This window comes from Puma concolor, chromosome B1 (assembly GCF_028749965.1).
Source record: "Puma concolor isolate L17-30 chromosome B1, mPumCon1.1.hap2, whole genome shotgun sequence".
Classification (NCBI taxonomy): domain Eukaryota; kingdom Metazoa; phylum Chordata; class Mammalia; order Carnivora; family Felidae; genus Puma; species Puma concolor.
In genome coordinates this window covers 201,300,322-201,325,348 of record NC_141670.1, presented here as the reverse complement: position 1 = coordinate 201,325,348, position 25,027 = coordinate 201,300,322, and the positions used below count along the sequence as shown (strand labels likewise).

At 57.5% G+C, this 25,027-nt stretch overlaps 1 protein-coding gene across 1 annotated transcript in view; it reads right to left on the bottom strand.

Moving 5' to 3' along the window:
* Positions 1–9,240, bottom strand: part of NSG1 (neuronal vesicle trafficking associated 1) — a 31,167-nt gene extending 21,927 nt beyond the window's left edge. The window contains exons 1-3 of the mRNA XM_086705464.1: positions 9,083–9,240; positions 8,632–8,786; positions 4,992–5,108 (exon numbers count right to left, since the gene is read on the bottom strand). Coding sequence (XP_086561590.1) covers positions 4,992–5,108; positions 8,632–8,760 — 246 coding nt within the window. The 5' untranslated portion in view covers positions 8,761–8,786; positions 9,083–9,240. The remainder of the gene's footprint in view (positions 1–4,991; positions 5,109–8,631; positions 8,787–9,082) is intronic.
* Between the last annotated feature and the right edge of the window lie 15,787 nt (positions 9,241–25,027).

Genomic DNA, 25,027 nt, shown 5'->3' with positions numbered 1-25,027 from the left:
CAGCTGGGCCAGAAAACCGTGGGCTCTGCCACCGCAGAACCTGGCATCCGAGTCCCGCGCTCGGCTGAAGGTTACGGGGGTGTCCAAACAATTCTGGGATCTCCAGTGCCACTGCTTGGAGACCTCCCCCACTGCCGAACACCAAGGAAATGGTGTTGCCGTTCATAAATATTTAACAAATGCGTCTCGAAACACACCGGGGGATCACTGGAGAGTGTGGAAAACAAGCCGGGTGCACAGGAAGCTCAAGGTCATTAAGGAGGTGAGAAGAAGGTACCAACCACCCACAGAATCATTTGTGACGGGATGCAAAGGGATGCCCCCACCCTAGGATCCACTGCCAACACAGGGGGCCATTTAGACGAACTCGGTCTCTCCTCCTAGGACATCCTCCCAGCTCTGCGCGGACCACGAAAGGCGTTCACGTGCAAGGCTGACCTTGGAATCTCACGGAGCCCCAGAGGAAACACGGCCCCAGGGGAGGGGGTGCAGGTTGCTCACCCAAACCCTTAACTCACAAAGAGAAGGCATGTGGGTCTCAGAAATGTCAACAGCTCTCCGTCGTGGCAGCCACAGAGCATAAAGGGCTCAGGAGAGCCCCGACGGAGCCTTCCTTTAATCTGCCTAATTACGGTCCCTCCATCTTCCAAGATGGGAGGGGGGCGTTAAGCAAGCAGCCCCAGCTGCACCCTGACACCCCGCCCTGCGTGGGTGAGTGGGAACACATGACTGAAAAGATGTTTAGGTTTACTTAATTTGAGAACCATCTCAGCCTGTGTTTATTCTCCGCATAAATACACCTCCAATTAATTAAACGAGCACTTCCCTCCTTGACTAACCTCTTCACAAGCCTAGGCTTTTGGCCGCTGCTGGGTGATTCATCCAGCAATCCCAGTGTGGCGGAGTCTTACAAAACCCTCTCCCCATCAGCGGTTACCTAGCAACCAGCCTAGCAACCTGGGAGCCAAGAGATTCATTCCCGAGCGATAACCATAAAGTAACATCCAAAAAGACATCTCGTCTCAAGGATGCCGTCCAAAGGTATATAAAGAGGAGGTGCAAAGCAGCCGGCTTCCCCGCTCCCGAACCGCACAAATTAGAGACAAAGGGGGACACGTTATTTACTTGTTGCTCCAACAGCTGAAAGACGCAGTTCCATTCCCGCAATTCACACAGGGAGACGAAAAGAACGGAGGCGGTGGCTGGGCTGGGAGCCACACAGAAGCCGCCCAGTCACCGAAAGGATGAGAAAGAGGTTCTGTCCAAAGCAAAACTGTGACGGAGCCCCCAGCACGGCCCAGGGTGGAGGCCGAACCTTCCATCACAGATCCGTCTCCGGGTCAACCTTTCCCCCCCCAAGTTCCCCAACCCTCGGCCAGCTGATGCGTCGCAGGAGGAGCGTGCCTTATTGTGGGCTCCACTCAGAGACGCCAGACACCTAATTGGGCAAGAAAAGGCTGGGAGAACATTCCAGAACGGTGAACACCATCAGCACTTCAGAAAGGTGCCGGCCCTCCTGAGCCTGCCCTGCCCTTGTGCTAGAATGCACCTCCAGCCACGAAGGGCCACGGGAGAGCTCATCGTCACAAAGCACATTCCCAGGGTCCAGGTCCCTCCGCTAGAATCAAACTTCAGGTGATTCTACTGCAGGCGGCCCCCGATCACACTTAGAGGAACAGTGCACTGGGGGCCTCCCCTCACACGCAGACCCCACAGCCGACACGTAGGGAACCAGGTTAACTCTCCCTCCCTGTTGAGAATGGTGTCGGGGCACAAGCCCGAGGTGCCCACAGAACGCAGGTCCTTCAGCTGTGAGCGTCTGGCCCACAGGCCTCCCGGTCAAGCTGGCCAGGCCACACGGTTCAGGTCGCACTCTGCCCCTGACCGTGACCTTGGGGGTCATCTGCCTGGCCGGGAGGGAACCGGTGACACGTGGAAAGGACTTACATCCACATACAGCCCAGAGAGAGGGCTCCATGGGGAGCTGCCTTACTCAACAAGCAAGGGTCCGGCGGGAAAACCCTGGAAATCTCCCCAAGTCCCCATGCACTCTGGGCCCCCAGCATGGCTAGTCACCCAGTGATTCATCAAGCTGTTCCCGTGCCTATATATAGCCCCAAAGAGGAGGGGCTGTCATCCTGGCTGGCAGAGAGAGGCCACACTGCTGGACCTTGCCAGGACATCTGGTCACACCTAGAGAAGCATGGCCCAAGAACGGCCCCTCAGAGGAGGGCCCCGGGCGGAAAGGACCCTGGACAACGTGACACAAAAGGAAGAGACCAGAGAAAAACGATGCTCGCCCTGGAGAACACTCGGGTATGTGGCCCACCACACATCCCGAGGCTGCCAGCGAGGAAGGTGACTTGTTGACCCGGAGTCCGGCTCCCTGTTTAGATGCTGCTACTGTCTCCTAACATTTGGCAATGGGAACCCCAGGAGGGTCAGGTTAATCCCTGGAGGCTGCATGGCGGAGCTGGTATCTGAGCCGGGACTGGAAGGAGCTGGAAGGCGGAGCCCAATGGGGAGGTGTGCCTAGCAGGCCGTGTGGTGGAAAGGCACTGGCCTCGGAGACAACAGACTAGTCCGAAGGACCCCAGCCGCCTGGTGACCACCTGGGACTCGAAAACCTCATCTGTGAAACGGGCAAGCACCGCCCCCTCCGGGGTGGTCGTGAACCCTAAGGAGGAGGCAGGTGCTAATAAGCACACGGACCTGCCTGGACTGTTTATGCGGAAAACCGGGGAGACGGGCTCACTGCAGTGCAGTGCTCTACTGAGCGCCTGCTGTATACATCACCTTCTCAGACATCCCCCAGCCAGCAGGAGGAGGCAGAGGTGAGACAGGATCCTGCCACCACAGCCCAGTCCACAGGGACGGGCTCAGATCTTCTGAGCCCTCGGGTTCTGGGCAACGGGCACCAGGTAACCACACAGATGCTCGGCTGTGGCTGCCCAAAGCCCTCGTGGCCAATGTGCGTCACCTGTGCCTTAAACAGGGAACCTGGGGACCTACAGCAGGTAAGCATGTGGGGAAAGCACCGGAGTTGGGGGACAGAGCCTGCACCCAATGGACCACAAGAGACGATGGGCAGCCGTTCAGGTGCCACGCTGCACCCCACTCCGCGGGGACCTAAAACGCCAGGGCTGAGAAGGGCAAAGGTCAAATCCGGAATGAGAAACCCAGATATCCAGGTGGTGTCAGCCATCAGAATGATGGATATGATGACCTTGAAACCAAGGTCATTTCTGCCTGGGCCGGCAGGCGGCAAATCCCCAGGGCACGCACCGCGCAGGTCACGTGAGTGGCCGCAGATGAGGCACCTGCTAAGCCGGCTGGCCAGAGTGGAAAAAGACGTCGACCTTGAGTCACTCCAACCCGGTCCCGGTCATGAGCTTAAAGCCACAGATACACTGCCAAGCCGGGAGCCACCGGACGAGCTTCTCAGCCCACGTACCGTCCTTATGGCACCAGCGGGAACCACAGACGTGGGCCTCTCTGTGCCTCAACGTTCCCGCCGGAAAGGGGCTCTCCTAGAAGTACCCACCTCTCGGGGCAGACAAATAACATGGGTGAACGCCCCGCGGACACAGCAGATCGTGACTCTTGACGGGTCCGCGGGCCAGGCAGGCCCGGCACGGTGTCCCTCCAGCCCACGAGGCAGGCCGGAGTGATGGGAAGGAGGGACTCAAGGTCACAGCGCACCCCAGCTTCGCCAGTCACCCCGCGGAGCCGCCTCACCTCTGCGGGCTTCGCTCGCACCTAGCGACCGACCCACGGGGTTTCGTGAGCTAGAACCGCACACAGTGCGTGAGGTGCTGTGGGAACTGCTGGGAGTGTGGGTGTGCGAGCATCTGTGCACCCAGACACGAGCAGACTGCTCACACAGCCACACGGGGTGAACAGAGAGGCAGCCACGGCCCCTCTGCAAGGTCTGGGCCACCCAGTGGTGTCTCTCAAATCACCCCTTTGAATCTGGGTGACGGGCACCGTTTTACCACGTCTTGTTTCCCAAAGAACAAGTGCCCAGAAGATCAGTGTCTTAACTTCCTCCTCAAGCAGCCCAGCTGTTCCCACCCTCAGAGACCACCCAGCCTGTGGGGGAGGCTCCACCCCGCCCCCCACTTGGCTGGAACCCCGCCCCTTCCAACAGCTCTAACCCCACTAGAGAACCGACCAGAGAGAGGCCTCCCCCCTCCACGAGTGAGCGCTTCCAACGGCCCGTGCACAGACCGTGCCTCCGCACACTGCCGGGGCCAGTGAAGGACGGAGGCTGATCCCCAGACAGCTGGGACTGCCCCGGCCCTCAACTTCCGCACCTGCAAGATGGGTTACAGACCTGCCCTCTGGGGAGGAGGGTCACTGAGCTCAGCTGGCACAAGTAAGGGGCCCGGAACCGGGTCTTGCACGTGGGGAGTAGGCCGCCTTATCTTTGTTAGTCTGCTTCCTCCCTGGAACTTCGGAGGTAAAGACTTCAAGTCTGGGAAGTGATTTTCCCCACGTGGGTGACTGCTGTCTAAAAGAAAGTTTAGGGGTGGGTTTTCCCCTTGGACTCACGGCTATAGAGAAGGATCCGGTGGCGGCCAGAGGGGCGGTGGCGGGTGGTGAAGTCGGGGAAGCGAGTGGAGAGCACTTACCGTGAGGAGCACCGAGTAACGGACAGAGCTGTTCAACCGCTACGCTGCACCCGTATACCCGCGACTAACAGAACACGGTGTTAGTTATGCTGGAATTTTTTTTAAAAAGTCATTTGTTAAAATTGAAAAACGTAAACACTAAAAAAACCCCAAAAAGCCCAACAACACTAAGTTACGTGTGGTCATTCTGGAAAAGCAAGGAAATGAAGAAAACTTAAAAGCCACAGGGCTGGTTTTGCACAGTGGGGGTCAGCCAGATGAACCGTGTCTTGTCCCGACCCCCCTCACTTCGTGGGTCAGCTCGGTGGTTCCCTCCTGGACACAAAGGCAGCGTAGTCCCCATCGGGGGCCACTCACCTTAAACCTCTCGGTGACCCCCTCGGTGATGCTGACGGTGAACTCGGCTATCTTGGGAGGGCGCACTTTGCCCTTCTTGCGATCGGGCTCGTACTGGGTCTTAGTTTTCACCACCACCTTGTTGGGGAAACAGAGAAGCAGAGCGTCAGGGGTGCGGCCAGATACATCCAGACACAAAGAGGGCAGTCGAGTCGCTGTTTGGCCACCAAGTGTTTGGCAAAAAGAATGAGGACAGCCCCCATTTATGGGAAATCTCGATGCCGGGGCCTTCTAAGAAATTACCTGTTAATAACCCTGACAGCAGCCCCAGGAGGGAAGTAGGAGAACTCGGGGGCAGAGGAGTTAAGCCGATAGGCGGCAGGGTGGACTCCCGACACGGTGCTCACTGCACTCATATCGCAAGCCCAGCGGTGGGGGGAGAGCGCTTGGTTTCCCTTGGTCTCTACGCCGTGGGTAAAGTGAGGCAACAGCGGATTAACCGTTTCCCTCCAGGCGCAGGAGCCAGCTCGCAAGGAAATCAACCTCGTGGCTGTCTCCACCCCACGATCCTCTCCCTCTTCTGCCCCTGCAGCGGCCCCCAGAGGGTCTCCCTCCTCTTCTTCCCCTCTGCCCCCTGTGAGGTGGGAGAGGCATTTGCACCCAGGAAGCCGGCCCTACCCTGCCCCGTACACCCCCTTCCCCTGTGGCCCCCCCCAGCTTCAGATGAGCCCCGGCCCGCCCTCCAGCCTCCTCCCTCAGGCTCCCGGCCCCCTCTTCCTCACACCTGCGGCCGGGACCATTTCCTCTCCTGTCCCCACCGGGCAGGGAGGCGTCAAGAGCTCACACGTCTCCAGCCCCTGGTCCCCCACTTCCGGAAGCCAACAAGTGGCCGCTGGACTGCGGAGAGCCAGCGACCCCCACGCTCTTCCTCCCCCAGAGAGGGCGGCACGCAGCTTGGGGGAGGGCAGACCTAGGAAGACCCAGCGAGTCAGGAGCTGGAGACGTTGTCCGAGGGAGCCGGGACCCTGGAGCCAGCCTCCAGGAAGGAATTGGGAGAGAAAGCGGCCCGTGCCAGCCGCCACCGAAAAGTGACCCAAGGGCCACACTCCTGCTTTCTTCTTTGCTCCTTTCTGTGCGCGCAGCTCTCCAGACATTGAGAGGGAGGGCGTGCCTGGAGTGACAGCCTGGGCGCCCACGTGGGGAGGGGCAGCCGGCTCCGAGGCAGTGTCTGCACATCACCCTACTGTCCTCAAGTCCCAACCGCACCTGACTGGCTGTGTGACCTTGAGCACGTGCCTGACCGCTCAGAACCTCAGGGTCCTGGCCTGCAAGCGGGAACAAGGCGTCTCCGACTGGGCTGCAGTACGGAGGAGGAGGGAGCCCGGTCGGTATTCTGTCAGCCCGGATCCCTCTGCATCTTCCACTGACACTAGGCGACCTTGGACAAGACCCTCTATTTCCACATCTGTACCACAGGGGCGGCAACGGTAGTTCCCTCCTAATGTCAGCTCGTTAAAGAAACGTAAGCCCGTCCAGCACGCAGACAAGTGCCTGGCCCCTGACGAGCGTTCATCAGACGTCCGGTGAGACGCCCCGACGTTGCTGCCACGTGACTGCTGTCCCTGGGGCACCTCAGCACTCAGTACACATGCTCAGGACAGATTCCACCTGGAACCCTGACAGCGTTCCCTGACCCCATAAGCCATGTCACCTGGGACAGGTGACATCACCCCCCTGAACCCTGGCTGTGAGCATCACAGCGCTGTTGTTCAGGTTAAGCGAGGTCTTGAGTGACACATGTCTGGTCCCGAGCAGGGCGGGGCATGAGGCCCTGCCAGAAGCTTCTGTATCCGGGAGGAGTGTGGCCTTCGGCCACGTGACCTTGGGCACATCTCGTGAACTCTTTGAGAGTCAGTCTACTCATCCGTGACCTCTGAAATCTTCCAGCCTAATCATTGGTTCCCGCTAGAATTCCTGTCCCTGGAGCATCGTTGCCAGCTCCCTCTCTGTCTGAACACCCCCAGGGATGGGAGGCTCGTTCTCTTTCAGACCTACCTGGGCCACTTCTGGACGGCACAGCAGGTTGGCCAATGGATTGCACACCTGCCTGAAATCCCCCTCCCTGGTATAAGTCAACTGAGTGCCAGACAGTTCTGGAATGGAACAGACTGAGGGCCCAAGAGGAGGCTCAGGCTGAGCAGCGGGAGTCACCTGACAGAGGTGCTGCCTCAGGACGCAGCGTTCCTGGCACAGGCTGCCACCACTCTTGGGCTGAGCTGGGAGGGGAAGGTGGGGGCGGTGGGGCCGGGCTGAACTGGCCCGCAAGTCCAGCTCCCCCGCCCAGCTGAGGCAGCCCGGCCCCACCCCTCCCCCAAGCTCCTCGGGACCATCGGTGCCCTAGAGTGGCCCCACGTGGCCTGGGTGCACAGGTGCGACGAGCTGATCCTCTTGAACTCAAGACACCTGCTGCCAGCCACGATCCTGCCCCTGCCCCCACCCAAAACACAGACAATAAAGTTGGGGGGACAGAAACCACTCCAGAGAGCTGAGTAGGTCAAAGAGTCCACATGGGAATGAAGGAATCTTCCAGAAAGGAAGGACCCACCGCTGCAGAGACATTCCCCCCTCCTGGTCCCCGCCTGGTGGTCAGCAATCCCCATCGTGCGGGAATAAAAGACAAAGACCTGAGTCAGACCGTCCTCACCAGGGCTAAATGAGACAATACGAGGAAACGCACTTTGGGGAATAGAATGAGCTTAGTCGCGGCCAGGGTGGTTTTTAAGCAGCGGCAAGGTGGTCAGAACGGATGCCGTTTATTACCGTTTCAGGTTTGGGCTTGTACAATTGTGGAGACTTTTAAACATCGTATGTTTACCTTTTTAAGTGTTAGCTCTTGAAAATATTCTCCTCCGTGTACAGAAACTACTTGATTGGATACTGTATTGAAGAAAAGAAGGGACTCTTCAAATCCAGCAAAGAAAACCCACTTTGGGGAAAGGATGACGAATGATTGATTGTCCCCGGCTACACTAACACACACTAATACCCGGGCGAGCAGAGAGAGCCCTGACTTGAAGATTTCACAAAAGGAACAAAGAGAGGTGGGAGGCTCCCTGTAAGAAGGGACACCTTGCAGCATCCACAGCCAGTCTGGGAGGGGCGGGCGGAGAGGATGCGGACGGGAATTCAGCCCCTGAGGAGGGTCCATCTGGCCAAAGAGAGGGGCCTCCCCACCGCGAGGGGGCAAGTCAGGCTGACACCGCTCCACCTGGGGAGGCACGCGGGGCAGCCGCGCCCCTAGACTCACCCCAGACCCACGGCCCCCTGCTACCCTGAGGCAGGGCTGGGGCGGCGGCTGTGGCGCCAGGGACCTCTCTAGGACAAGACGCTCACGAAAATCAAGAAGGGACCTTTCCCCCACCGCGCTCCCCGGTCAGGACGGAGCTGTCACCCAAGGCTGGGGGGGGGGGGGGAGGGAGCACGTCTCCCGATCCGGAATCCCGCGCGGGCACGTCGTCCTCCCGGGGGGCTTCCTCCCTCCGCCCGGGCTCGCCCCCACTTCGCGTTGCCAGCGCACCGCCGCGCGTCTCTTTTGTTGCGGCCGCCGCCCGAGACTTGGGGGTGCGCACCCGGCGGCGCGGGGGTGCCGGGGGGCTCTCACCTTGTCCGGGGGCGGGAACTGCAGCTGATTGACATCGAGGGGCGTCATCAGGGGGATGGTGTCGAAGCCATCCTCCAGCAGCGGCTGCTTGGTGCCCTTCTCCGCGAAATTGTTCCCCAACTTCACCATCGTTCCGGGAGACCCGAGGCTAGCGCCTGCGAGGGAGGGCCGGGCGGGAGTCACCGCGAGCTCGCCCGCCCCCGGGGAGGAGTCGGGAGGACGCCGACCCGGCGGGGCTGGGGAAGGGGGGGGGGGGTCCCGGCCCCTCCCCCCGCGGGACCCGAGCGCAGGGGCGCACCGCGGCCGGGGAGGGGGCGCGCCCCGTCGCGGAGCCTTCCCACCCTCCCGTCCCCCGCGCGCCGTCCCCGTCCACCCGCCGGGGAGCCCGGCGGCCGCGGACCCCGCCCCGGGCGGAAGGGGCGGAAGGGTCGGGCCCGCCGGCCGCACTCACCCACGCCGGCTCGCAGGTCTGGCTCCGAGCGCGCCGCGAGCCTCCGCGTCGGCCGCTCCCGCGCGCAGCAATGGCGGAGGCGGCGCCGCGCGGGGCCGGGCGGGGGAGCCGAGCGATTGGGCTCGCGGCCGCTCCCTCCTCCCGCTCGCCGCCTCCCTTCCCGCCGCCCCCGGGGCCGCCCGTGCGCCGGCGAGTGCGCGGGCGGCGGCGGCGGCAACTCCGCCCTGACGCAGCGTGCGGGGCCGCACAAAGGAGCGCTCCCCGGGGACCCGCGGCCGCTCGGCGGCGGGGGGCGCCCCGGGAACGAGGGCGGGGGCGCGCGCGGCGCTGGGAGGCGCGAAGGGGGGGGCAGCCCCCAAAGTGGGGGGAGGGGCGGGGGCCGTGCGCGGCGGCGGGCACCCGGGAGGCGGGAGGGGGCAGGGGGCGTCCCCGCGGCCAGGAGGCGCGGGTGGGAACGGAGCGGGGCCGGGCTGGGGGGGGAACCTCGGGCCGTGCCGGGAGCGCCCTCCGGAGCTGGGGACGGCGCCCGGGCTGGGAGGACGCCCCGGCGGAGCCGGAGGGCTAGGTGCGCGGGGCAGGGAGAGCGCTTCGCGCGCCGCGCCGCGTCGGAGAGACAGGGAACGGTTTCTCGGGTCCCCTCGGAAGAGAAAGCGGGGGGTCCCTTCCCTGCAGCCGCAGCCCGGATCGTCCGGGTCGCAGAGGAGGACGCTCGGGAATGAAGGGGGCGGGGGGGTACGGCCGCTGTCGCAGCTGCCCGGACTAGGGCGTCATTTTGCAGACCTGGAGCCAGCCCTGGCTGCGGGCCTCCCCAGACGAGCCACCGCGCGAGGTGCGGCGGCAAGACCAGCAGCTGGAGGCGGGCGGCGGCTGGGGAATCGGTACCTTCCAGGCACCTGTCTGCTTGGGGCCCAGCGTCGGTGTCCCCAAAGTCCTTCTGTCACACCCCAGTCGCGCGGCCGAAGGCTGAGGCCGGGCCTTTTGCATCAGCCAACGGAGAACCACTGGGACCTGCCTCCCCTCCCCCCCAGAACCGCAGGGAATGCACGGAGACAGCGGGAACAGCCCAGGCTAGGAACCCCACTTCCAAATTCCCAGGAGGGCCCCACCCCCTCTTACCCCCGGAGGTAATTAGATTCCTGCGCTGGTCCCCAACAGGGTCCAAGTGGGTCTTTGACCACAGGGCAGATGCTACCCCCAGCCAGCCAGCCTGCGGAAGACTGGTGGTGTCCCAGGCCCCCGCCCCTGCCACAGGGCTGGCGCCTGGCCACCAGCCTCCTTCTGGCAAAGGCCCTGAAGCCACAGGGCTGATGCAGTGATACCGCATGTCTGTGTGGGGTTCGGGTTTCTTATGTGGAACCCCAGGAGCCTCCCCCCTGACGCTTGGACACTCCCTGCAGCAGGTGAGGAAGGGAGTTAGAATCCGCTCAGGTGCCGGGCTGGGTCAGTCCCTGGTCTGGCTCAACTCAGCGGTCAGGAGAGACCACGTGTGCCTCATGGGGGGGGGGGGGGGGGGGCTTTGATCCCATCTCAGGTGCCAGCACTTTACAGACCCCAGCACAGGCCACACACACACTCTGGTTGGGATCCCACACAGGCAGCTGCGGGGCAGGCCCCCCGGGACCCCGTGTGTACGCCTCCTTCCCTCAAAGGCTCTGCCAGCTGAGGAGGATGGGGACAGGAAGGACCCACGGTTCTACAGAGACAGCAGAGGACAGCCAATGCCGCTTGCTCCCTTTTGTGTGCCGTCCCGGGTGTTCACGGGGGGTTGGTCACTGGGACTTTGGCGGTTTCAGTGGGGGGTGGGGGGGGGTCCGAATTGGGCCTGGCCCTGAAGGATGCCGGGAATGCAGGTGCGCAAACCCACAGCCCACCCACCAGAAGCCGACGGAAGAGGGAAATGAAATGGCAGGTTCTTAGGTGGAGGGCATGGGAGACTCTGGATCAAGTATGTGATCACCCGGGAGCCAGACAGCGCTCTTGCGCGGGGAGGAAAAGAATGTGCCAGAAAATGTGTTTCCTGTAGCTGCCCTAACAGCTTACCACAAACCGGGGCTTAAAACTACAGAAATGTGGGGCGCCTGGGTGGCGCAGTCCGTTGAGCGTCCGACTTCAGCCAGGTCACAATCTCGCGGTCCGTGAGTTCGAGCCCCGCGTCAGGTTCTGGGCTGACAGCTCAGAGCCTGGAGCCTGTTTCCGATTCTGTGTCTCCCTCTCTCTCTGCCCCTCCCCCGTTCATGCTCTGTCTCTCTCTGTCCCAAAAATAAATAAACGTTGAAAAAAAAAATTAAAAAAAAAAAAAAACAAAACTACAGAAATGTGTAGCCTGGCCGAGCCGGAGGCTAGAAGTCCTGAGGCCAGGGGTCAACGGGGCCACGCTCCCTGCTGAGGCTGCAGGGGCGAACGTTCCTGCTTCCAGCGTCCCGGCCCCAGGCATTCCTAGGCTTGTCCACGTCAGTCCGCTGTCTGTCCCCGCGGTCACTCTGCCTCCTCCTCTCCTCCGTGTGTCCCCCGTGACGGCCCCGGTCATTGGATTTCCGGCCCACTCGGTGACCCCGGATAAGGTGATCCTCTCGAAATCCTTCACTGGGTTACCGGAGGACACGTTCACAGGTCCTGGGGATCCTGGGTGGGGGGGCCACCGTTGGGTTCACCTAGGCCTCTGGGAGGGGCGGGGTCTCCGCAAGAGATTAGCTTGAAGAGGCCGGAGTCACAGAACAGGGGACAGCTGCCCGCCGAGGGTGCTTGTGGACAGGTGTTAAGGTGTTTTGAAGCATATACGCAGTAAAATCAACAGGACTTGCTCTCCACCCTAGACCCCCTTGCAAGGTCTTTGGCCAGTATTTGGTTTTTCTAAATGACTCTTTGTAGGATACTTTAGGGCTGCCCCAGGAGACAGACCTGCCACCTCTTGGACAATGGCAGCAACCCCTGCCCCATCTGCCCTCAGCGGCGGGGGGGGGGGGGGGGGGGAGGCAGGACTGCCCCCTGCTGCTGCCACCACTTCCAAGTTCAAGCCTCGCAGTGACGCCCCTAGACTGTATCGTGGGGGGGGGGGGCGGATTTCCAGTCTTTCCTGCTTCCTTGTTGTGTGACTTTAAACAAATTGCATAACTTCTCTATGCCTCAGTTTCCCCATCCAGAGAGATGATAGCAATAATACCTCCATCACAGTGACGCTGTAAGAAGCACATGAGCGGGGTGCCTGGGTGGCTCAGTCGGTGGAGCGCCCAACTTCGGCTCAGGTCATGATCTCACGGCTCGTGAGTTCGAGCCCCGCGTCGGGCTCTGTGCTGACAGCTCGGAGCCTGGAGCCTGCTTCCGATTCTGTGTCTCCTTCTTTCTCTGCCCCTAACCCGCTCGCATTCTGTCTCTGTCTCTCTCAAAAATAAATAAACATTAAAAAAAATTTTTTTTTAAATCACATGAGCTATAAAAAGCAGCACCTGCTTCAGCTATTGTTACGGCTTTGAGTGCTGCTGGCCACTCGGTATCCCTGTGGTCTCTATTCTTGGTGGCTTATGTGGAGCCAGGATGAGGTGCTGGCTAGATGCTTGCTGTGGGCACAGGATCAGCGCTCCGAGTGACTGAGGAGACACCCTCCCCGCCAGAGTCCTGGTGAGCCTCTCTGTAGCTCAGGGAGGGACATGCTGGGTCCCAGGCCACGGAGTGCCCGGCAGAGCAGGGCAGCGAATTCCTGAGATGCTTTGGCCACATGTCTTTTTGTCTCATGGCGAAGTAATTCCCATACCGCGAATTTCACCGTTTTGAAGGGCGCACGTCGTTTGGGTTTTTAGTATGTTCCAGGTTGGGCAGCCATCAGCACTAATTCCAGAACACTTGGATCACCCCAAAAAGAAATCCTGTCCCCCATTATCAGTCGCTACCCACTCTCCCCTCCCCCACCCCAGCCTCCCCGGCAACTGCTAATCCACCTTCTTTAACCTACTGACAATTACAAGACACTGTGTTTTTAAAAAGTTTCCCCAGGGGCGCCTGGGTGGCGCAGTCGGTTGAGCTTCCGACTTCAGCCAGGTCACGATCTCGCGGTCCGTGAGTTCGAGCCCCGCGTCACGCTCTGGGCTGATGGCTCAGAGCCTGGAGCCTGTTTCCCATTCTGTGTCTCCCTCTCTCTCTGCCCCTCCCCCGTTCATGCTCTGTCTCTCTCTGTCCCAAAAATAAATAAACGTTGGAAAAAAAAAAAAAGTTTCCCCAGCTTGACACAGATAGAACTGTGTACGTTTAAGGCGTCCAAGCTGATGATGCCATAGGCATGTAGATGGTGAAGTTATTTCTACAATGAGGTTAGTTAACACGTCTATCATCTTACGTTGTTTTGCGCGTGTGTGCGGTTATTTTTGATGGTGAGACATTTAAGACCTTACGACTTTTTATGGACTTGCCTATTCTGTGCCCATCCTCCTTTCTGATGGGTTTCCAGTTTTTCTGTCCCAGCTCCTTAGTCCTCCGTGGGTCAGGACGCTGACAGGGACGAGGGAGAGAAATGGGGCTTCTGGATGTTTCTGCAGATGGGGAGAGTCAGTCCACCTGAGCATTCCTCCCCGTCTCTCCTTGAACCTTACACTCCAGCCACACCAACCTCCCCATTCCCAAAGCACCTGCCTCCAAGCCTGGGCAAATGCGGTTTCCTCGGCGTGGAATGTATCCCCATCCCCTGTCCGTTTGGCAAACTCCTCATCCTTCAAAGCCCGGATCCAGTGTTACCTCCTCCTTGAGGCTTCCCTGGAGCTTCTTTATGCTTCTTTCCTGCTGGGTTTGGGTATTTATACCTTTTCCTGGAGTGTGAGCCAATCCTGGCAGAACAGCTTAATCGTTCATCTCTGCATCCCCTGAGACTAGAACAGAGTCTGGGGAACAGCAGATACTCCGAGAGCGTACGTTAAATGGCATAGGCATCCACTCATTTCACATTCGCAGCAGATTCAGACATTTAAATGTCAGGTGTGTAAAGCCAAGTTCAAGGGTATAGTAAGAAAATTCATGGTCTCATTCAGGCCAAAGGCAGGTCTGCCCGTGATGTCACCGAGACACGCCCCCTCCTGGATTCAACCTGATTGCAAACGCGCTTTTCTGGAAAACGCCAACCCTTATATAAAAATACATAAGGTATAGGGGCGCCTGGGTGGCTCAGTCGGTTAAGCGTCCGCCTTCGGCTCAGGTCACGATCTCACAGATCATGAGTCCGAGCCCCGCGTCGGGTTCTGTGGCTCCCTCTCTCACTGCCCCTCCCCCACTCACGCTCTGGCTCTCTCTGCCTCTCAAAAATAAATGTAATAAAAAAAATTTTTAAATACATAAGGTATAGACAAAATCATAAGTCCACTTCCCTGGTGGCCCTTGGTGTTTCACCATCGTATTCTGACCCCAGCACTTAACACACGCTGAGTACTCAGTAAATGGTTAAAAAATGAATGAACGAAATTGATGTTTCTTTGTCCTTGGAGAACCTGAGCAAATAGTGTGGGGCTCACAGTCAGCTGGTGACTCACTATGTTATTGTTTTGAATTTGGGGCATTTTTGTGTGTCGTTCGATCTATATAGTCTTAATGACCCACACGGTGACACCCCTTGGCCAACAATTCCCTTGACATAAAACCGCCTCAGGGGATCCCTTTCGCCACCGTCTTGAGGAGCCATCGTGACCGGTGGAAATGACCGCGTGAATAAGAGCTCACGTGCAGTGAGCAGTCAGGTGCGCCCCAGGTGCCGGCGCTCGACGTCCTCAAAGCGCCTGTGAGGTTCTGTTCTTCGTCTTTCGGACGAGGCCGTGGAGGCGGAGGTGACACATGGTCGTCAAGACGATGCTGGGGGGGCGGGGGCGGGGGCGCCTGCGCGGCTCAGTGGGTTAAGCCTCTGACTCTTGATTTCGGCTCAGGTCAGGGTCTCACAGTTCGTGAGATCGAGCCCCACGTCGGGCTCGGCGCTGTAGCCCAGAGCCTGTTTGGGATTCTTTCTCTCTCTCCCTCTCTCTCTGCCCCTCCCCTGCTTGTGCGTGCGTGCTCTCTCTTAATGAATTAAAAATTTTTAAAAATACTTAAAAAGAAGATGTTTGGAAGACGCATCGGCAGAAGAAGGGAGAAAAGCAGACACTTCAAGGACTTAGGCGTGGACTCTCGACAAAAATGCCACCCCTCCGCCTGCCCCAAGCCCAGCCCCACGCCGGGACCAGACTGGGACTCCCCATGCTGGGAGTCAGACCAGAGGACCTGACTACGCCTCAGATCCAGGTTCCACGTAGGCCCCAAAACAGGGGGAGGAAGATACCCCTGAATGGTACCCCCAGGGCCTGCGTTGGTGAGCCACTGTCACTCCCTTAATCACCGGCAACGAGTCGCTCTAGCTGTGTGGACTTGGGCAGAGCAAGGGCCTTCCCGGGCCTCAGTTTCCCCTTCTACAAGATGAGGGGCTTGGGCTAGAATGATAACTTAACCTCCCCCAGTTTAGAAGTCCCCGTCTCATTGGCCAGTCATCCTGAAAAGTGTGACCGGGATGAATCAGAGTCCAAGTAATGGAGGGCAGGGGGAGGTCAAGGCACCGCGCACGGCCTGGGGTGTCCACTCCCCGGGCCACGAAAGCTCCTCCGGCTCTTCCCCTGCTTTGTCCCGAGGGCTTCCAACACCACCAGCACGAGCCCCGCGCCAGGTTCCCAGCGTGGGGCAATAACTCGTATTGAATTATTTAGCTGGTAAATGATCATAAAAGCACTTTGCCAAAGTAAAGAACCACAGAAGGGCCAAATTCTAATAACAATAACCCCACCAGACGCTTGAATTAATTCTTGAATTTTTTAAAAGCCCACAGATGGATGAGTGCAATTCATTCCACGCTCTGCGGAGCCAGCGTCCCCGAGAGAGTGTCTAAAATTCACAGGATCCCTGGAGTGTGCTGGAGACAGCACGGGGCAAGGCCGAGCGGCACCGCAGGCAGCTTGACGATGACCTAATGGGGCTTTTCTGTCCGCCGTGTCTCCATTCTGCAGCTGGGCTGGGCTCGGGGGGTGGCAGCGAGGGACATTAGCGCACACGGCTGGGCCACAGGCTCTGAGCTGACCCAGGACTTCGGGCTGTGGCACGCTTTTTTTTGGTGAACATTTATAATTTATAACCTTTTCTCTGTCGGGCAGGCTCCGCTGTTTCTCCTGTCCAGATGGGGAACGGAAGTGGGTTCCTCAGGAGTGGGTTTCCCAGAAGACCGAAATGTCACGTCTCTGGGTCCAATTTGCCTCATTTCGGACCACAGCTATTCTAAAACGCGAGGCACGTTGCCCTGTCTTCCGAAGCAGAGGACGTGGAAAAGAATCTTCTCTCTTCTTTAAGAATCGGGTCAGCTTTCTGCGCAGAGCTGGGAGCCCTCACGCGCTGCGTGTGCCCAGGCCCCTGGGCTCAGGCAGTGCTGATTCGGCTTTTGGGATGTCTGTGACCTTCATCTCTGTCAAGGGACTGCCCATGACCATCCGCACCGCTCACCCCATCACCCATATGTGCTGTGAGCAGGGAATCCAAATCGCCACACTTATTAAAATGACATCAAAAAAATAAAAAGGAGTAAGGAGGCTGAAGTGGGTTGAATAGTGTCCCCTAAAACTTCACGTCCACCTGGAACCTCAGAATGTAATCTTACTTGAAAATATGGGGCGCCTGGGTGGCGCAGTCGGTTAAGCGTCCGGCTTCAGCCAGGTCACGACCTCGCGGTCCGTGAGTTCGAGCCCCGCGTCGGGCTCTGGGCTGATGGCTCGGAGCCTGGAGCCTGTCTCCGATTCTGTGTCTCCCTCTCTCTCTGCCCCTCCCCCGTTCATGCTCTGTCTCTCTCTGTCCCAAAAATAAATTAAAACGTTGAAAAAAAAAATTAAAAAAAAAAAATAGGGTCTTGGGGCGCCTGGGTGGCTCAGTCGGTTAAGCGTCGGACTTCGGCTCAGGTCATGATCTCACAGCTCGTGGGTTCGAGCCCCGTGTCTGGCTCTGGGCTGACAGCTCAGAGCCTGGAGCCTGCTTCAGAGTCTGTGTCTCCCTCTCTCTCTACCCCTCCCGTACTCACACTATCTCTCTCAAAAACAAACATTAAAAAAAAAATTTTTGTTTTTTAAATGTTCCTGCCCCGTATTCCCAAAGAACCTTGTAAAAATAAAGGGGGGGGGGGCGGCCTTTTCAGATGTAATTGGGATGAAATTGTCCTGGATATAGGGTTGGCCCTAAGTCCAGTGACAGGTGTCCTTATAAGACGAGAGGACACAGGGAGACACAGAGAGGAGAAGGCCAGGTGATGTCAGGCAGGGACCCCAGCCATGTGCTGTACAAGCCAAGAGACAACGAGGAGTGTCACCAGCCCCCGGAAGCTGAGAGAGGATCATGCCAGAGATCCCGCCATAGAGCTTTCTGGAGAGCACAGCCCTACTGACACCTTGACTTTGGACCTCTATGCTCCAGAGCTGGGAAAGAATAGATTTCTGTTGCGTTAAGCCCCCCAGTTTGTAGTGTAGGGGCCAAGGGCAGAATGCCCCTGAAATATGCCACTTTGGCCTTGATTATTTTCAATAAAAGTTGCTTAGGAGACAGACTGTGCAGCAAGGACACTCAGACCCTCCTCTGTCCCCTGAAAATAGGAATAAATCTCCCCTGTGAAAGCTCCCCTCCCTGCACCGGGAGAGATGGAGACATCCTTACCGCCAGAGATGGGAAATTGAGAGCTGAGAGGGCTGTATAAATAAACCTGATCACTTTTCAGTACCTTACAACCCTGGCCCAAATGCTGTTTCGAATTCCTTACTAACGGAAGCCCCCAAGGTTGTTTGCTTCACCCCGTCAATTCCTCACAGAGGTATCGTCTCAGCCTAAAAAGTGTAACAACTGCTTGCGTGGTCATTTTTTTCTGGTCTCGGTTTCATTATGGGTCCTCCGTGCGCATGCCGTTAAACTTTGTTTTTCCCTCCTGTTAATCGGCCTCGTGTCAATTTCATTCTTGGTGCAGCTGGAAGACCTTGAAGGGTAGGGGGAAATTTTTTCCTTGCCAACGTGGTGCTCCGTCATGACAGGCGTACGAAAGGAATACAAAAACCCTAGAGCCCGAAGAGCTTACTTAACGCTCTTAAGTTTTATGTCACAATCTGCTGAATATTTGGACATCAGATGCAGTTTTAAAACAGCCCCTTAGAGTTTCAAAGCACTTCACAGGCGTGAATTTCCACGACTGAGGCTCACGTGGCATGAAGGCACACCTGCTTGCTAATGCCAGCCTCTGCTGGGTGGTCGTCCACACCCCATCCAGGAGGTGGTGCTTCTTCCCCCACAGTGGAGGACCCGCACCTTGGGTTTGAGAATCCTGACCCTTCAGGGCGCCTGGGTGGCTCCGTCGGCTGGGCGTCCGACCTCGGCTCAGGTCACGATCTCACGGTTTGTGGGTTCGAGTCCCGCGTCGGGCTCTGTGCTGACGGCTCGGAGCCTGGCGCCTGCTTCGGATTCTGTGTCCCCCTCTCTCTCTGCCCCTCCCCTGCTCATGCTCTGTCTCTGTCTCTCTCTCTCAAAACTAAACAAACATTAGAAATTTTTTAAATAAAAAAATAAAATAAAAATCGCTTTTATTGGGCATATTGGAAAACAGGGAGCTTTCACAAAACATCCGGGTTTCCTACTTTCTTTTCAAAAACTGAGTGATCTAACGCCAAGGCTATTCCCATGTGGCAAAAATCAGCTGTGTAACGATAATGGCTGCCTTCCCCCCCCTGCCCCCCCTCTGCCTTACCCTTGCCTTAGAGGGTTTGTGCCTCACTCCCCTGGGCTACCTAACCTGCTTGGCACCTGCAGGCACTTGAATTTGAGACCCTCATCTGATCCGATACCTGTCTGAGGGACAGACAGAGGAAGGAGCACGTTCTCGGGCCATGCGATGGAACCCACACGCCTGCCAGGTGAGTCGGCAGCTCAGAAGTCTCTGCTGGGACTTGGGGCAAACCCAGGAAGCTCATCGGAGGCCCCCGGGAAACCCGCAACCCCGAGGAGGTCAGCCCTGAAATCAGAAGCCCTCGGTGGTGCCACGGGCCACGCGGAAGGGGAGGCTGGAGCGGGGCGAGGTGGTGGGGGGGGGAGGGGAGACACAGGGGATGTCCGAGGGCCCTGTGACAACAATGACCATAGGACAATAACAAGTGTTGACAGGGATGTGGGGAAAGGGGAAGGCCCACGCGTGGGTGATGGGAACCGGAAATGGCACAGCCACTGCGGACAGCAGAGCGGTGTCGCCTCGGAAAGTTGACCACAGATTTATCGTTCGATCTGGCAATTCTACCCCTAGACACGCGCCCCGCACACGTCCACACAGAAGCGAGGACACGAATGTTTATAACAGCGCGGCTCATAAAAGCCAAAGGGTGAAACGACCTCCATGCCCACCAACTGACGCAGGATGTGCAACACATGGTCTGGCCACACCACAGACTATTGCTCGGCCACAGGAAGGAATGAAGCTCTGACGCGGGCCATGTGGACGGACCGTGACCGCATTCTGCTGGGTGGAAGGAATCGGTCACAAAAGGCCACACGGTGGGTGCTTCCGTTTGTACGAAATGTCCTGAAGAGGCAGGTTCTCGCAGACCGAAAAGATTAGTGGTGGCCAGGGGCCGGGGGTGGGGGGAGCATGGGGGTGACCACCAGCAGACAGGCAGTGATGAAAACATTCTAGAATTAGATGCGGGTGCTGGTTGCCCTGCTCCACGAGTACACTAAAAACCAGTGGATGGTAAATGCTATGGTATTTGAATTAGGTCTGTCTGGGGGAAAAACGGTCAGGTCATAAAATAGCTGGAACATGAGCAGTTGGGGATGCGGCAGAATGCGAGGGAGGGCGGGGACCGCATGGTTCCGAGGCACAATAGTACCAACTGCTAACGTTTTATAGCGTTTACGCGACCGGCACCGTATTAAGACTTTGCACGTGTAACTTCTTCAAGCCCTGTGCCTGCAGCGAGCATGTGCGGGAGGTGTCGTTGTTGGCACCGTTTGAGACAGACCTGTGCAAGGGGAACAGCCCCTCACCCCCAAGGAGCCACCTGCCCTGCCACCGTGGTGGCCAGCTTGCGGGACGCTGTGTGCGTGCGTGCGTGTATGTTTTGCGTGTGCACACGTGTGGACGGTGCGTGCATGAGCGTGTGTGCGTGGATGTGTGTGTGCACACGTGTACTGTGTTTGTGCATGCGTGTGCATGTCTTGCATGCCCACACCTTTGGCCGCCCCTCCTAACTGAGGTTCCGGGTCAGCCCGAGGTGGGGCTCCTCAGACAAACCCAGGCTCCCCAGGCTGACTCAGCCCGCATCCCTAGGGCTCCCCGTGTTCTTTTGCTCAGCCACTTAACAAAGCACCCCAGACCAGGCGGCTTAGACAACACAGATGTGTTTCCTCACAGCCCGGAGGCTGCAAGTCCAAGATCCAGCGTGGGCAACACTGGATCCTTCTGAGGCTTCTCTCCTTGGCGTGTAGACGACCATCTCCTCCCTGTGTCCTCACGTGGTCGTCCCTCCGTCTGTGCACTGATCTCCGTTCCTGATACGGGCACCTGTCATGCTGGATCAGGGCCCACCCAGATGACCCCATTGCAACTTAATCACCTCTTGAAAAACCCCATCTCCAAATACAGTCACATTCTGAGGGCCTGGGGACTAGGGCTTCAGCACATGAGATGTGGGGGGAACATCATTCCACTCACAGCTGTCCCGTAGAGCAAGGTCTCATAAGAGAGCTTGGGCTTCAAAGCCAGACGGGCCAGGGTTCCAACGTGCATCTGGTCACTTTCCAGCGAGGAGGGAGTCAGTTACCTTCTCTGAGCCCCAGTTCCCGCCTCTGGCAAGTGAGGGTCACCTCGGAACCCAGTGTGATGCCCTCCTGTCTTCTGCAGCTAAGGGTACCCAGTGAACAGCACGCATTCTATAAATAACACCCCCTCCACGGAAGTCACCCGCCTTCCGATTCCTGCCCTGAGCGGGGGCTCTGCAGACTTTCATCTCATCCGTCCCCACCCAGCCCTGGGAATGCGGGAGGCGCCTTTACACATGGTCCCCATGAGAAAGGGGAAGTCCTCTGGCCTGTGAGCTCTGGGAGGTCACAGTCGGGGACTCGCTCCTTCCGCCATCCAGGCCCAGTGTGGAGCCTCTGTGCTATGTGTTCTGGTAAGCCGGGGATGCTCCGGTTGCATGAAAGTGACTTGAAATAGACAAGAAGTGGGGGTGTGAGGAGGGATGCCCACAGCGATGGTTTTGTTCTCTGGGTCATTCTGGCTTCCGGAGATTGTTTTTAACCTCTAACAATGTCCCTTGAATGTGAAATGGCAGTATTTTCCCAGCAAAAGACCCATCCGTCCATGTGCGATGGAGGCTGGACCGTGAACGGCTCAGGCGCGAGCCCCTTCCCGCTTCACCCCACACGGGAGGAGAGGAGATCCATAAATGATACAGCTAATTGTGTTTTTCTACAAGATTAATTTTATCGTCCCATCATCTGCTCCTTCGGAATCCATTCAGGGGTGGATTATGTCTTCGTTTTCAGCTCTGGAGCGTTCATTAATAATTAGGTCACCTTTCAGCCAGGAGCCCCGGATGGCTCATGGCTCAGGCCAGGGAAACTTCCAGCTGGAACAGAAACCCTGAGCATTGTTACAGTGTCGTTGCCGCTAAACGTCAGGACGCCTCCGAGTCAGGGGAACGTGCGTCCTCCAACATCTGTTGTCAGGAGTGAGGAACCGGCTTTGTTTGGGGTGTTACCAGATCACAGACGCTGTCCCGGGGCGCTTTTTCCCGTGAAACCTCACAACAGCCCATCGTCCAGAAGAGGGGCCGAGGGTCACCCCGCAGGGTGGTAGAGGGGGGAGTCACCTAACACCAACCCGATCCAGGGACAGCCTGCCCCACCCCATCGCAGGGCAACCCTCCCTCCTGAGTTTAGCACGCGGGAGGAGAGAGTTTCCCTCTCCTGAGATCTAAAAGATAAGCCACACGGACACAGGCTAGTTCTCCATTGTAGGTTCACGTGCCTTACCGCTAAGCACCAGCTGTATGCCAGACAGCTCTGTTTCTTATCTCCGTTGTCTCCCGTCTTCCCCATAATCCTAAAAGGTGCATCGTATTTTCTTCCATTTTCCACACAAAGTAGTAGAGATGCTGGGGCCAGACGCGGAATGACTGACTCACGGGCTGGGACCCAAACGACACGTTGAACATGAGGCTGTTTCTGATTTTCCACACGGACAAGTCGCACTGTAAGGAACATCTCTGGGCGGATGCCATTCACCATGCGCAACCCTGACGATAACTGTTGGCACGGAAATTCCCGGAAATGAAATCAGTGGTCAAATCAGTGTCAATCAGTACGTATTTTTGATGTACTATCTCATCGAAGGCTAGAAAGCGAAATACTTGGTTTCCCAGACTTCCCTGCAGCCGGAGAGGCCTTGAGGCAAGGAGAGCATGTGGAAGTCTTGTGGGAGCGTCTCGCTTTCCTGTCAAGGAGGGACATACAGGCTGGCCATACTCTCCATCCTTCCTCCTGGCCTGACCGCAAAGATGATGGTTGAGCCTCAGCAGCCCTTTTCTGCCCATGAGGCTCCACGTCTGAGGGTGGAAACCAGCCCTCAAAGTGTGGTCACCTTCGAAACGGCCACTCTCCATCAGCAAGCAAACGCTGCTCATTTGCTGAGAAAACAAGAGGCTTATTGGCTTAGGCCCTATGGAGGCAGGACTTCCGTTCCTCGAAGCTGAGCGATTTCTAACTGACGCCGGCTCCAACAGGTTACGCGTACCAGAAATGTGGACTGGTCCCCAACATCCGTTCTCCCCTTCTTCTTTTGTAGTAAAAAAATCTCCTCCTGGCACGTGTCCGTTTAGATTAAAAATGCTCTTGAAGTTCAGTGTGGCCCAGTAAGTTCTGGAGAGAGAAGTGTTCCTTCTGGAGCCCCTAGTCACCATCTGTGAGGGACAGTTGGTGCCCACTCCTTGCTCCTGTCCTCTTTGTCCCTTCCGCCCACCTGTGCCCCCTGCTGCCTGCTGTGTGGATACCGTCTTCCTGACCCTGCTGATTACGGGAGGCCAACCGGCCAATCCAGGATGATTGCCCGTCTCAGCGCTCGACTCGATCTCCTCGGCATTGTCCTTTTCCCATACGAGGCGACACCCACGGGCCCCGGGGATGCAGACAGAGACCGATTTGGAAGACCGTTGTTCAGTCTACCACACTTTTATGGACTGACCGTTGTGTCCCCCACACTCACGGGCTGCAGCTCCAAGCCCCCGTGTGACTGTACAGCTGTGAGACGAGGAGGTAAGGAGGCTGGGGCCCTCATCCGATAGGGCTGGTGCCCTGGCAGGAAGGGGGAGAGACCCCAGGGAGCTGGTGCTCTCTCCGCCACGTGGAGTTCACAGCGAGAGGTTGCTGCCTGTCAGTCAGGAAGATCCTTGCCAGATGCTGACCTCACGGGGCCTTGAGCTAGGACGCTGGGCTCCCAAACTGCGGGAACCTGCGTTCTCCTACCGGACTCTAAGCCCCCAGACTGTGTTATTGGTTACGGCAGCCCTAGGAAGTAATTTTACTGAGAAATTAAAAAAAAAAAAAAAAAGTATGGGTAGTTATAACTTTGATAAAAATAGCATGAATGTTGATGGGTCCCAAGAGTTGAAAGACTGTAGCTGTCCAGAAGACAGGATCTGGACTCGGAAGTCTACGAACGCTCACCGGACGACTCTCTGGGGTGTCTGGAGGTGGGGCGGCGGTCAGGCAGGCCTGAATTCAACCCCGGCTTACCCTCACCTGCCTTGTGATGGTGGGCAGGTTGCCTGACCTCTCTGAGTGTGTCCCCCCCCCACCCTGTAAACGGGGCCACCACTCACCACGGCACTTTGGGGCAGAGAAAGCATTCTTTATTCAAGAGAATTCGCATACCTTTGACTGGGGATGTGACCCTCCCTGTCTTATCAGAGGCACCATCAGAAATTAGCGCCATCGATCCTAACAGGGACTTACGGAGAAGGAAAGCTCCTCTCTCAAAGTCCTGAAGGGCGGAAGTCCCAAACCACGATGTCACCAGGGCCACGCCCTGTCAGAGTAGAACCCTTCCCTGCCTCCTGCTAACTTCTGCTCAGTGGTGGATCCTTGGTGCCCCTCTGCTCACAGATACGTCCCTCCAATCTCTGTCTCTGTTGTCACACGCCTTCTCCTGCGTGTGTCTGTGTCCCTTCTCATGAGGACACCAGTCACATTAGATCAGGGTCCATGCACCCCAATGACCTCATCTCTACTTGATTATACCTGCAAAGACCTCGTTTTGAAATAAGATCACAGTCACATGTTGTGGGGGTTAGGACTTGAACATCTCTTCTGGAGAAACACAGTTCAGCCCCTAACACTAGCCCTGGACATCAAATGCAAAGTATCTAAACAACTCTCAATTTCCAGTCTCCACCCCCACAATCTGCTTGTGTCCAAAATAGACGATCTGACTCAGCCTCCGTCCTAACTCCCTTCTCGCACACTGCTCCTTGGACAGCTTTAGAAAGACTCTGGACAGCTTCAAAAAAAGTCTACATGTACCAGACTTCCTTCAACTGGGGTTCCAGATGTGATTCATATTCCACCAGTGTTATGGACTGAATCATGTCCCCTCTAAAAACTCCTGTATTCCAGTCCTAGCCCCCAGGACCTCAGAATGTGACGGTATGCAGAGACAAGCCCTTTACAAAGGTAACTGGGTTAAAACAAGGTCACTAGGGCTGGTCCGATCCAATATGATTGCTGTCCTTATAAGAAGAGGTCAGGGGGCGCCTGGGTGGCTCCGTCGGTTAAGCGTCCAACTTTGGCTCAGGTCATGGTCTTGAGGTTCGTGAGTTCGAGCCCTACGTCGGGCTCTGCACTGTGTTTGAGATTCTCTCTCTTTCCCTCTCTCTCTCTGCCCCTACC